The sequence below is a fragment of the Littorina saxatilis genome, linkage group LG17 (assembly GCF_037325665.1).
Source record: "Littorina saxatilis isolate snail1 linkage group LG17, US_GU_Lsax_2.0, whole genome shotgun sequence".
In the NCBI taxonomy this organism is placed as follows: Eukaryota; Metazoa; Mollusca; class Gastropoda; order Littorinimorpha; family Littorinidae; genus Littorina; species Littorina saxatilis.
In genome coordinates this window covers 40,203,269-40,216,212 of record NC_090261.1, presented here as the reverse complement: position 1 = coordinate 40,216,212, position 12,944 = coordinate 40,203,269, and the positions used below count along the sequence as shown (strand labels likewise).

Here is a 12,944-nt window from a genome sequence, read left to right as displayed (position 1 = left end):
AGGCTGACACGTTGGACGTTTTAGAAGAACACTTGCTGGATTTTTTTTTTTAAACAACATTTATTACATCGGAAGTGGACAGAACATACTTGCATATGAAACTATAGTGTATTCTCAAGTTATTCTGCCATCTTCTATATAAATGTGAGTACTCTATGATTTTATATGAATTGTTTTGTGTGCATGTTGTGCGGAGTAGTTTCCCTTTGCTCAGGATTAAGAAGGCTGCCTGCCATTTTTTTGTCAGGGGGCATTCGGATAAGATAATGTTCAAATTGTATTCTGTATCATTCCCTGAATCCAAAAATATATAGATATGTCATGCTTACCCTAAAAATGTGCAAATTAGGTCCTAAGTTCAATGTCTTAACACTTTCTACCCCACCTGTTGACCAATTTTGTTTGAGCCGAGACCAGCTGTGCTGCAGCAGGTCACTCAGAATAGTAGTAACTGTGTAGAAACTGTGTATCAACACGCTGGAATGCAGGCGTTAGATCGACGTTACAGGAAGCGACTGAAGCTAACAGTCTGAGCTGATATATCCGTACCTGGTCAGATAGAGCCACATATGTGGGTACGGATATACCCGTACCTGGGAGACAATGAGTTAAGTGCAAAAACCGGCTCGACTGTCTCAGTGTTGGAGTTTTGGCTAGCCATGCATTGCTAGTCAGTCTCGATGACTGATCCCCGGTTTTCAGTGTTGCCTTCTTTTAGTTTCAGGCCGACAGATTGACTAAATGTTTTGATATCGCTTCACACGACTTGTTTTTCTTAGCCCAGAGATCAACAGATTCAAAATTAACGTCAAAACATTGAGGGAATGACGTAAAAGCACATGTAACACAAAGCAAGCGATGTAAAATGACAGGATTCTTCATTATTTTTACCACATTATTTTTAAGCGAGAGGGTTAGATTCGCATGGCACACTGACTGAGAGAGTGGGTGGTGCCTGATCTGAGTCATCTATGTTCCAAAACAATCACTCACCTCGCAGCAGCAGCACCAGGAGCACTCAGTGGAGGTGACCTTCGAGCATAGTAATCTCGAGCGTAGGGGTCAGCCATTCGCTCTCGCAGATACGGATCACGGGGAAGAGGCAAGGGTCTGCGATCGTAAGGATCGTAGGGGTCATACCGACCATAGCTAGGTGGGGGTGGCAGGTAGCGCGACCTGTAATAGGGGTCTGCGTAAGGGTCGTGGTAGGGATCACGCATAAAGGGGTCACTGTCATAGGGGTCACGGTAACCGCCACCGCCTCCCGGGGGTTGTCTGGGTCTGCGAGGCCTGAAGATAGTATAAAATATTAGCCGATTAGTAGTTGAGAAATGAAACTGACAAATTCAAATGTGTCCCCCTTTCTGGATATATATATAACTGGCCTGATGAAGTTTTCAAGAAGACTGTCACACACCTACACTCACACACACATCAACAACACAGATTGAGACAAAACCTTGGCAGACTGGTGAGATATGGTTATAATGTCTCAGTTAAATAATGAAGTATCACCTTCGTAACATGGTTTCCACTGGTACACAGCTCTGGAGAATAATCCCACTAGTTATGGTACTTTTTATTCAAAGATAAAGAAAAGAAAAATACGAATACTTTTATGCTAAACTATTAAACTATCCTATGATTTACAATACAATAAGTTGAAAGATATGGCTTCCGATGTGATGTAAGCACATCACTGCATAACATTATCATACAAGATAATTGACAAGTAGAATTTATGATACCGGGAAATCAGAATTTGATTTTCAACATCACACAAAAGCATATTTGTTTACTCACCCTCTGGGACAATCTTTTGACCTGCAAAAAAGCAAAACACAACTTGTAACTTTACTTGTGAAAACTTGACAGGCACATGCCTCTGCCTGTAAAATGGACGAAAGTAGCCCTAGCGCATCAGTGCTGGTAATTTTTCATTTCTCCCGAATTTGCCCATAGAACTGATATCCCATACTGAAAGAAGAGTGTACATTATGAGATTAATTAAGTGTGGCGACGGGCGCGGTGGCGTGGTGGTAAGACGTCGGCATCCTAATCAGAAGGTCGGGAGTTCGAATCCCGGTCGCTGCCGCCTGGTGGGTTAAGAGTGGAGATTTTTCCGATCTCCCAGGTCAACTTATGTGCAGACCTGCTAGTGACTTAACCCCCTTCGTGTGTGCACGCAAGCACAAGACCAAGTGCGCACGGAAAAGATCCTGTAATCCATGTCGGAGTTCGGTGGGTTATGGAAACACGAAAATACCCAGCATGCCTACTCAACAAAAGCGGAGTGAGCTGACTATGCTCTCAGAGTATAGTGTGGGGAACCCAAATAGGCAAACGAGCTTATTTATTTATTTTATTTATTTTATTTACGAGGATTTATATCGCGCATGTATCTCACCACACAAGGCGACTCAAGGCGCATGTTACCTATTAATGCCGTGTGAGATGGAATTTTTTACACAATATATCACGCATTCACATCGGCCAGTAGATCGACTGCCTTTAGGCGCTGCATCCACCTTTCACGGCCTATTATTCCAGGTCACACGGGTATTTTGGTGGACATTTTTATCTACGCCTATACAATTTTGCCAGGAAAGACCCTTTTGTCAATCGTGGGATCTTTAACGTGCATACCCCAATGTAGTGTACACGAAGGGACCTCGGTTTATCGTCTCATCCGAAAGACTACACGTAACCAGACAAATTCTGGAACGCTGAAGAAGAAATTAAGTGTGGCAAGGCAACTCACAAAAATCTAAATCAGGAGAATGCATGATTTTTTTTCCTTCAATATATATATACTCAACTTTTGCCTTGAAAGGCGTGCATGGACTGTCGAGTGTGCAATAATCGCAGGTAAAAGTCACTGTGACTTTTAAATTAAAACAAGTTTATGGTCTTTAAAGAACGAGAGGCTCTTGCATCTTGCCTCTTTCAAACTGAATCAGTTGTCACCCCCTCCCCTCCCTCCACAGGCCACACAATTGAAACCCTTTTTTAAGACCTCTAAAAATCAAATAAGATCAGGTCTGAAATGTTCAGAGAGTCTTAAATCTGATAAACTGAGATGTGGGGGAGGGGGTTGGGTGGTGTGGGCACAAAAAGGGGTTCAACTGACCTAAAAATAAATCTGAGAAAGCTTTTTTTTTTTTTTTTTAATTTTTTATACATTTTATTTCCTTTATATACACATAAACACAGCATAAAATCTGAGAAAGCTTAAAATGGGGGTAAATTTACTGAGGTTCTGAAGTAAAAGTCTGAGAAAACCGGGTCTTTAAAGGGGGGTTCCATTGTATCACTGCGCACAAAATGTAAAACAAAAGCAGTTTTTGCATACTGACCAGTGGCCCTCCTGTCCACACCTGAAGCAGCCCTCCTTTTCTCCCATTCCTGGCTTCTGGCGCACTCGGCTGTGAGAAAGCTGTAACAACACAACAACGTCTGTTTAAAAAGAGGTTGTCTTTCTGTTTGATTCCTCTTTTAACTTAAGTAAACTCTGCTTATGACAGTAAAACGGGCACAAGAATGTTTTTTTACAGTAATGACTTTATAAACAACAACTGTCCATTTTAAGCCTGAGAAAAAACAAAATGCAGGTGCTGACTGAGATTGTTCTTAAAATAATAATAAAATGTACAGTATTTCTTATTTAAAGTCTTTGTTAGGCTGTTGGGCGCTTGGAACTATCATAGGATTTATGCCATACAAATTACAATATCTTTATTAATATTATCATTATTAAAATGTACAAGTTTGCTGCCTCTTAAGTCTGAGAAGCTGAATCTATGTAAGTGAGTGCATCGAAGTAAGCAAATAAACCCCCAGGACACAAACTTCTCTTAGAGACAGACGAAAAAGAAACCATGTGACAAAAGGAATATCAACACTTCACCTTGTGAATTTTAAAATAATATCTGTGGTACGTCTCTCATTGCACTTATAATTTGAGCAGTGCAGAATCATCACTGAGTGTTGTATTGGTCTCATTACAGTAAAAACTGAGCAGACTAAATCAATACAAGCCAAAATATCTCTGCTTACTCTTAATCACAGGGATGGGACTCCAGCAAATACTGAGGCATAGCCCCTCCCAAGAAGCTGAACAATGTCTACAATCTGGACGTCATAAATGGGCTATTTTATGTGTTTAGGTTGACAGAAAAAGCATATTGATGCGTGTCACGATCGGGTGACAGAGACCAAGAAAGTGTCACTCGGTGGAGTGCCTGTTCTTGGTCGATTATGATAGAAAGCGCCTGTACGTGATATTGGGCTACAGCAGAGTTTGCTGACAGTGCTCAATGAACACGGATGGTTTGCTGCGCACAAGTTTTACAGTGGAGGTTTCTGCTGTCATAGGGCTGACGGTTTTTCGCTGACAGCGCACACGGGATTTTCAGGGATTGAGTTTCTCGTGTCTTTTTTCTGTTTGGGGAGGCAGAATTGTGTATAGCTGGACTGGTTTTGTGACAAGGTCAGTCACGTGTTATTGGCTAGGTTGTCTGAGAGAGACACAAGGGCGGCGCACTTGACACCCAGCGGCAGAAGGGGAAGGATCTAATACACAGTTTCTAGAGTATGATGGTTTTTCACCGAGTATTATATTCGGCACTCTAAGGGAACTTCCACCAATTATTTCTTCTCTCTGCCACGTATTTTGCTGAGGACAAGTCGTCAACTTTCCTTCGTCGGCGATGGCTTTCGCATAAGGATTCGACAAGGGGTTCTGGACGTTTTTGGTCACTGTTGACGAACAGAGGCTGTTCCAGGGAGGAAGCGGATTTTTGCTTCCATGAGAGTACAATCATAGGCTTTTGAGGTAATAAATCATTATTTAACGCTGTTGATGAGTCTGTGTTTGTGGAATGAAATACTCTCTGTTGTTCTTTCCAGGTTAGCGCATAATTTACTCTCTGTGACGCTAAAATACTAATCTGTATATGGGTTTTGCAGATAGGGAGAGAAGGACGGAAAATGACTGTTTTGTTGTTGTAAAAAGTCCGTTTTGTGCAGGCCCACGTGCTCGATGAGATATTTAAAGATGACATGTTTTAAGGTGGTGGGTGAGGGGTAGCTGACATGTTTAGTGCACCGATGCTTTCTGTTTGCAGCCTTCGTTCGTTTCGTTTCGTGTTCCTGTAACTGCTGCACGGCTGCCTTTGGCGGGACACTGCTAGCCGCAGACGTTGGAACTGGGACCTGAGGAAGCTACGCTAACCGGCTAACCAGCAAACCGGCTAACCAGCAGACCGGCTAACCAGCGAACCGGCTAACCAGCAACCCGGCTAACCAGCATACCGGCTAACCAGCATACAGAAAGAAAGCTAAGTGCACCGTGTCTTACGCACCCCGTTGACCACCGTTGTCTTTTTCTTATCTGTGATTTCATTGGAGTAGTGACAACGTGGGGTGTGTGACCCCTGCATGAACTAGAGCTTTTTGAACAGAACATTCTCATTTTGACTGTATTTACACGGGTTCAGCGTGTTACTATAATTTTCTATATACTACTGGCATTTTGTCAGTGACCACGGGTTTTTTACGTGTTGAGAACGTAAAAGGAACATATTTTGAGTGAAGGCTCGAGGGAGGTGGCGAGTTTATACATAAACAGGCGTCTGAAACTTATACTTTTGTTGACTCTATTTAATTGTATGACTGCGAGAGTGGATCGTGGTGTGGTTAGTTAATTAGTAGTAATTAACCGGTTCATAATCACCTTAAGTGATATATTGAAACGTGACACATGGGGGCCAAGCCGGGATTTACTCAGTTAATTTCCAACTGATAAAGACCCACCAATTAAGGATAACTAAGAGCAGATAATCTCGTCAGTGCTCGACTTATTTTCTGCTTGGTGCTACCCTTTTTTGTATAGTTTTGATCATATACCACACCTTAAGCGATTCACATCTTGCAGGAAATGTAAATTGTAATTTGTGAGTTATTGTATGCGCTAACTGTGATTACTTCCCTTTCCTTTGTTTGTGAATCTTTGTTGTTGTACGTTCAGAGTTTTCCGTTGCAGAGAGCTGAGCGGGGTTAGCGGATTTGTTATTCGTTTTACTCAGTTTTCTCTACATTGTTGTTTCGCATTCTGTAACAGGTTACATTTCTACCGTCTTGTTTTACTTGGATTTTTCTCCATATTTTGACTTTGTTGGAATTTTGGGGGGGAAGGGTCCGAGGACTTCTGTCCTAACCAAGGCTGTGGGAGACACTTTGTTTCACCGCAAAAAGCAGCCGATAAAGTAGGTCACGGCTGTGGGAAACACTTTGTTTCACCGCAAAAAGCAGCCGATAAAGTAGGCTACGCGATTTGTTCTACACCGTTTGGATTTTTCTTCTGCATTTTCCGGTTGCTGGATTTTTGTATCCACCGCTTTCATCACCGCGTGTTCTAGCTATAGCTGCGTTAGACTTACTTTGGTAATAAAGCTTTGCTAAAACTAACCATGGCCACAGGGGGATCTCCGACGAGGAGAATAACTTTCGAGACTCCTGGTAGTGAGCAACCGACAGAGCGAGACGCACGCGTTAGAGCCCGAAGCGTTCTGAAACGCTTAGAAGTAGAACGGAAGGAAGAATTTGAGCGACTGACAAGAAAAGAAGAACGTGACAGACAGGACAAGAAGGACGAACTTGACAGACAAGAAAGAGAACGACAGGCCGAACGACAGGCAGAACGAGACAGACAGGAAAGGAAAGACGAACGTGACAGACAAGAACGGAAAGAGAAAGACGAACGTGACCGACAGGATAAGAAAGACGAGCTTGAGAGACAGGAACGACAGGCCGAACTTGACAGACAAGAAAGGGAACGACAGGCAGAACGTGACAGACAGGACAAACAGGCCGAACGCGATCACCAGCTAGAGCTAGCTAGACTACAGGCCGAGAAGGGTACGCTTACTCAGGCTAGCGCGCCGACGTTTGTTGCCGACCGTACGAGACTGCCGACGTTCGACGATGACAAGGACGAGCTCGACGACTTTTTACGCCGGTTTGAGCGCATTGCATCTGACCAGAAGTGGGAAGAGGCCACGTGGGCTAGCCGCCTTAGCACCTGCTTGAAGGGACGCGCATTGCAGCTCTACAACGCTTTGGATGACGACGAGGCGAGAGACTATCAGGCACTTAAGAAGGCGTTACTCCAGCGCTTCAACCTGACTGCGGAAGCCTACAGACGACGTCTGCGTAACAGCAAGAGACTGAGCGGCGAGCTGAGCCATCAGTTTGTGGCACGCCTTAATCTCTACCTGCGGCGCTGGGTGGAGATGGCCGAAAAGGACTGGACCGTCAACGACCTTGCCGACCTCATTGTCATGGAGCAACTGATGTCCAGCCTGCGACCTGAGGTGGTGACCTTCGTGCAGGAACACCAGCCAAAGACTACTCAGGAGGCCGCCGACTGGATCAGAGTACACGAGGACGCCCAGGCGATCTCCGGCAAATCTTCAGGCTCACGGCCGGGAAAATCGGGAAATTCGGGTTCTTCAGGACCCAAGGACGGGAAGGACGATCAGGGACACAAAGGATCAGGTTCCAGAACTGACATCCAGTGTTACTACTGCAACAAGCGGGGCCACGTGAAGAAGGACTGCCACAAGAGACAGGCTGACCAGAAGGGCGTACACTTTGTTGGCAGCGAGGAGTTAAGGGACGTCACGAGCTCATGCACCATTCCACAACTCTGCGTTCCGTGCTCCAGGAAACATTTCCAGCCCCACTGCAACGTCTACGTTAACGGAGTGAAGGGCGAAGGTCTGCGGGACACAGGAGCAGACATGATAGTGGTTCGGGCGAGTCTAGTTCCAGCTATGGCCTACACAGGAGACAGCATCAGGGTGAGAATGGCCGAGGCATCTCACGCTTACGACTTGAACACGGCAGTGATCAAGGTCGTAACACCGTTGTTCACGGGGACCATTGTGGCCGTCGTCATGGACGATCCTCCATGCGACCTGCTCATTGGAAACCGGGTTCAGTTTGTGGACGGCGTCACCAGGGAGGTTCCCGTTTATCGGTCTCCCGACGTCATTTCAGTGCTCACGCGGGCACAGGCGGAGCGAGAGGACAAACCTCTCAAACCCCTACCTGCTGCACGAGCTGCCCTGGGGAACGTGACCCCCGCGCTTCTCGCGAAGGCTCAGGCATCTGATCCGACATTAGCGACTCCTCGGGAGCACGCGAAGTCGGGGAAGGTGAAGCTGAGCGGGAAGCATGGGAGGTCAAAGTTCCTCAGGGACAAGAAGTTGCTCTACCGGGAGTTCAGCAACCAGGAAGGTACATTCAAACAGGTTGTCGTGCCTCGCGAGTTTCGCGAGGGTGTCATGGCAACGGCACACGACTCGATTCTGGGAGGTCATCTTGGCACCAAGAAGACCACGGATCGTGTCTGGCGCCACTTTTACTGGCCAGGCATCTGCACGGATGTCCGACGTTTCTGTGCGTCCTGCGATAAGTGCCAGAAGGTGGTTGCCAAAGGAAGGGTGAGGAAGGTCCCCTTAGAGAAGATGCCGCTCATCGACGAACCCTTTCGTCGGGTGGCAGTGGACATCATCGGGCCCATCTTGCCTGCGTCTGAGGACGGAAACAGATACATTTTGACCATGGTGGACTACGCTACTCGATACCCAGAGGCGATCCCTCTGAAATCGATTGAAGCCACGCGAGTAGCTGAGGCTCTGGTTACTATGTGGTCCCGGCTGGGAATTCCATCAGAGGTACTCACCGACAGAGGCACGCAGTTCACGGGAGGAGTGATGGCGGAGGCAGCACGACTGCTATCACTGGAGCAGCATTTCACCACTCCTTACCATGCTCAGTGCAACGGACTGGTGGAAAGGTTCAATGGCACCTTGAAGACCATGCTGAGGAAACTAGCTCAGGAGAAACCACGCACGTGGGACAGGTACATCCCAGCATTGCTTTTTGCATACCGCGAGGTTCCTCAGGAGAGCTTGGGTTTTTCCCCATTTGAGTTGTTGTACGGCAGACAGGTACGCGGTCCCATGGCTATCCTGCGTCAAGCCTGGACGGACGAAGAAGCTGACGAGGAGGTGCAGACGACAGCGACCTACATAGTAGAACTCAGGAACAGGATTGAAGAGACCTGCAAACTGGCTCAAGAGAACCTGGGAAGAGCAGCACAGCGTTATGCGCGAGGATTCGACCGCAAGGCACGGCCGCGCAGCTTCAAGATTGGAGAACGGGTGTTGCTACTTCTACCTGTCAAACACAACAAGCTACAACTGCAGTGGCAAGGACCTTTTGAGGTGACAGCGAGGGTGGGCCAGAACGACTACAGGATCATGATGCACGGGAAAGCACGCCTGTACCACGCCAACCTGCTGCGCGCCTACATAGAGAGGACAGCCTACGGGGAGAAGAACAAAGACCAGAAGAACAAAGACAAGAAGACAGAGAAGGTTGCAGTCATCAGGGGTGAAACGAGGGGTTGCTCGTTCTTGAGGACGACCTTTCTGTCTGGAAACAGACCATCAACCTCTGCAATATCTTCAGGTTGCAAGGTTGGCAAACGCCAGACTTATGCGCTGGGCGTTGATTCTCCAACCGTACCAATTCACGGTACGCGTCATTCCGGGCGCCAACAATGTTGGAGCTGACTTTCTCTCTCGGGCTGGAGAGGAGAACATGTCTGTGAGCGAAACCGAGGTTTCGTCTTGAAGAGGGGAGGTGTGTCACGATCGGGTGACAGAGACCAAGAAAGTGTCACTCGGTGGAGTGCCTGTTCTTGGTCGATTATGATAGAAAGCGCCTGTACGTGATATTGGGCTACAGCAGAGTTTGCTGACAGTGCTCAATGAACACGGATGGTTTGCTGCGCACGAGTTTTACAGTGGAGGTTTCTGCTGTCATAGGGCTGACGGTTTTTCGCTGACAGCGCACACGGGATTTTCAGGGATTGAGTTTCTCGTGTCTTTTTTCTGTTTGGGGAAGCAGAATTGTGTATAGCTGGACTGGTTTTGTGACAAGGTCAGTCACGTGTTATTGGCTAGGTTGTCTGAGAGAGACACAAGGGCGGCGCACTTGACACCCAGCGGCAGAAGGGGAAGGATCTAATACACAGTTTCTAGAGTATGATGGTTTTTCACCGAGTATTATATTCGGCACTCTAAGGGAACTTCCACCAATTATTTCTTCTCTCTGCCACGTATTTTGCTGAGGACAAGTCGTCAACTTTCCTTCGTCGGCGATGGCTTTCGCATAAGGATTCGACAAGGGGTTCTGGACGTTTTTGGTCACTGTTGACGAACAGAGGCTGTTCCAGGGAGGAAGCGGATTTTTGCTTCCATGAGAGTACAATCATAGGCTTTTGAGGTAATAAATCATTATTTAACGCTGTTGATGAGTCTGTGTTTGTGGAATGAAATACTCTCTGTTGTTCTTTCCAGGTTAGCGCATAATTTACTCTCTGTGACGCTAAAATACTAATCTGTATATATATAAGGGTTTTGCAGATAGGGAGAGAAGGACGGAAAATGACTGTTTTGTTGTTGTAAAAAGTCCGTTTTGTGCAGGCCCACGTGCTCGATGAGATATTTAAAGATGACATGTTTTAAGGTGGTGGGTGAGGGGTAGCTGACATGTTTAGTGCACCGATGCTTTCTGTTTGCAGCCTTCGTTCGTTTCGTTTCGTGTTCCTGTAACTGCTGCACGGCTGCCTTTGGCGGGACACTGCTAGCCGCAGACGTTGGAACTGGGACCTGAGGAAGCTACGCTAACCGGCTAACCAGCAAACCGGCTAACCAGCAGACCGGCTAACCAGCGAACCGGCTAACCAGCAACCCGGCTAACCAGCATACCGGCTAACCAGCATACAGAAAGAAAGCTAAGTGCACCGTGTCTTACGCACCCCGTTGACCACCGTTGTCTTTTTCTTATCTGTGATTTCATTGGAGTAGTGACAACGTGGGGTGTGTGACCCCTGCATGAACTAGAGCTTTTTGAACAGAACATTCTCATTTTGACTGTATTTACACGGGTTCAGCGTGTTACTATAATTTTCTATATACTACTGGCATTTTGTCAGTGACCACGGGTTTTTTACGTGTTGAGAACGTAAAAGGAACATATTTTGAGTGAAGGCTCGAGGGAGGTGGCGAGTTTATACATAAACAGGCGTCTGAAACTTATACTTTTGTTGACTCTATTTAATTGTATGACTGCGAGAGTGGATCGTGGTGTGGTTAGTTAATTAGTAGTAATTAACCGGTTCATAATCACCTTAAGTGATATATTGAAACGTGACAATGCGGATCTGCATACAAATCGAAAATTTCAAAACTAAATTTTCATTTAATTAATATACTTACTCAACTCACATAAATGGCATTAACTTCAGTTCATTGCTAAGATATTGAAGTAGTACTCGACCCTGGTAAGGGGGGAAGTAACTCCCAAAGAAAACAAAGTCCGTAGTCAAGGACGGGAGTCACCTCCCCTACCGGTAACCCGCGCATGCGCGGTCCTACTACCGGCTGTAATGAATCGCGGTTATGGTGTTTATAGTTGAAGGGATATAACTAGTGCTTTTTGTAATACAAAGAGGTTGTCAGGAGTGGTTTAACTTTGAGAGTGGAAACTTTTAACAGTTCAGTAAAATTCCATGGTTAGCTACGGACGGTCAAACTGGGTTCGCAGCACGTGAATTTACAACTGTGCGAGTTGTTCGCGTTATAATCGCAACCGCCTGATTTTGTGAGTTGTGATTGTAAACTGCCTGACAATTGAAAGTCATTCGACCTGGGCTCTCGGATGAGAAAACCTGCTCTTGCTTTTGATGTCAACCTTGGAACTGGGAAACATTGCCGGGATGACTTGGACTTTTGTATGGGTGCCGCCATATTGGAAGATGAGGTACTTTGCTAGTTTTGTGTGAACTTGAACATTTCTTTTGTATGCGCGGACATGACTTGTGTACTTGAATAATTTCGGAATCGTATACTTTTCTTGTGCTCGGTTGGTGTGTTTTTTGAATATTGTTAGTTGTTACAGTAGGGTGTTATATTTTGTAACAGGCCGCCCCAGTCTGACTTGTGCGGGGTGGTGCCAGAGTGGCGAGGGTGCGATGGAGGCCGTAAGGTTGAAGGCTAGCTACATCGTCACCTCTACATAACGTAAAAGTTATGTTTTGTTTATTTGCTTTCTTATCCTTGTAAATATGTTATGACGTTGACAATGAATGAATGAGCTTCAAAAGGTCATGAATTGATTATTGTAAGCAAGGAAGTATTTGAGAATTTGAGGAATGAGTTGATATTTGCTATGTCAGAAACAAACCAATTTGTATGTTCTAATTAAACCATTGGCTATTGTTTGGAAAGAATGAGTTGGTGAAAGACTACAAATTCTTCTAATCTTCTCTCTGCTTTCCTAAACTTCTGAGCGGGAGTCAGATGATTGACTGTGTGTGTGTGTGTGCACATATAAAGAATCTGGAAGGAGATTAATAAGGATAAATACGGATCTTCTTTATTTCAAATCTCTTACATTGGCGAGCTTGCGGTTGTATTAATTGGAAAATTTTTTGAAGATTAATTATTTTTTTTTGGTGCGTTCCCTTGAGTGCAGTTAGGCTTATTTTATATTATTGACTTGTAGTGCTGAAGTGTTGTTTGGTTTTGCGCAGATGCTGATGCATGCAGTCTGGGGGATGGACATCCTTGTCATCTGCCTGTGAAGGGAGTTCCTTGGTCTGTGGACGGATGCATCCTGTGCCTGACTGAACGACATATTTTGGACAGGAGTGAGTCATTTGTCATTTGCTTATCTGACACTCAAGTTAACATTCTATATATTTTTGAGAATAATTTGTCTCTCTGAGTGTTGGTTCTTGCTTGTGAGTAGGTTCTTTTTTCCCCCTACTTTACATGAAGCGCCCTGTAGGTTAGTTTTACCTACAA

At 45.6% G+C, this 12,944-nt stretch overlaps 1 protein-coding gene across 1 annotated transcript in view; it reads right to left on the bottom strand.

Moving 5' to 3' along the window:
• LOC138952722 (RNA-binding protein lark-like) overlaps window positions 1–12,944 on the bottom strand; it is a 40,905-nt gene that overhangs the window by 6,845 nt on the left and 21,116 nt on the right. The window contains exons 4-6 of the mRNA XM_070324433.1: window positions 3,357–3,436; window positions 1,804–1,824; window positions 994–1,290 (exon numbers count right to left, since the gene is read on the bottom strand). Coding sequence (XP_070180534.1) covers window positions 994–1,290; window positions 1,804–1,824; window positions 3,357–3,436 — 398 coding nt within the window. The remainder of the gene's footprint in view (window positions 1–993; window positions 1,291–1,803; window positions 1,825–3,356; window positions 3,437–12,944) is intronic.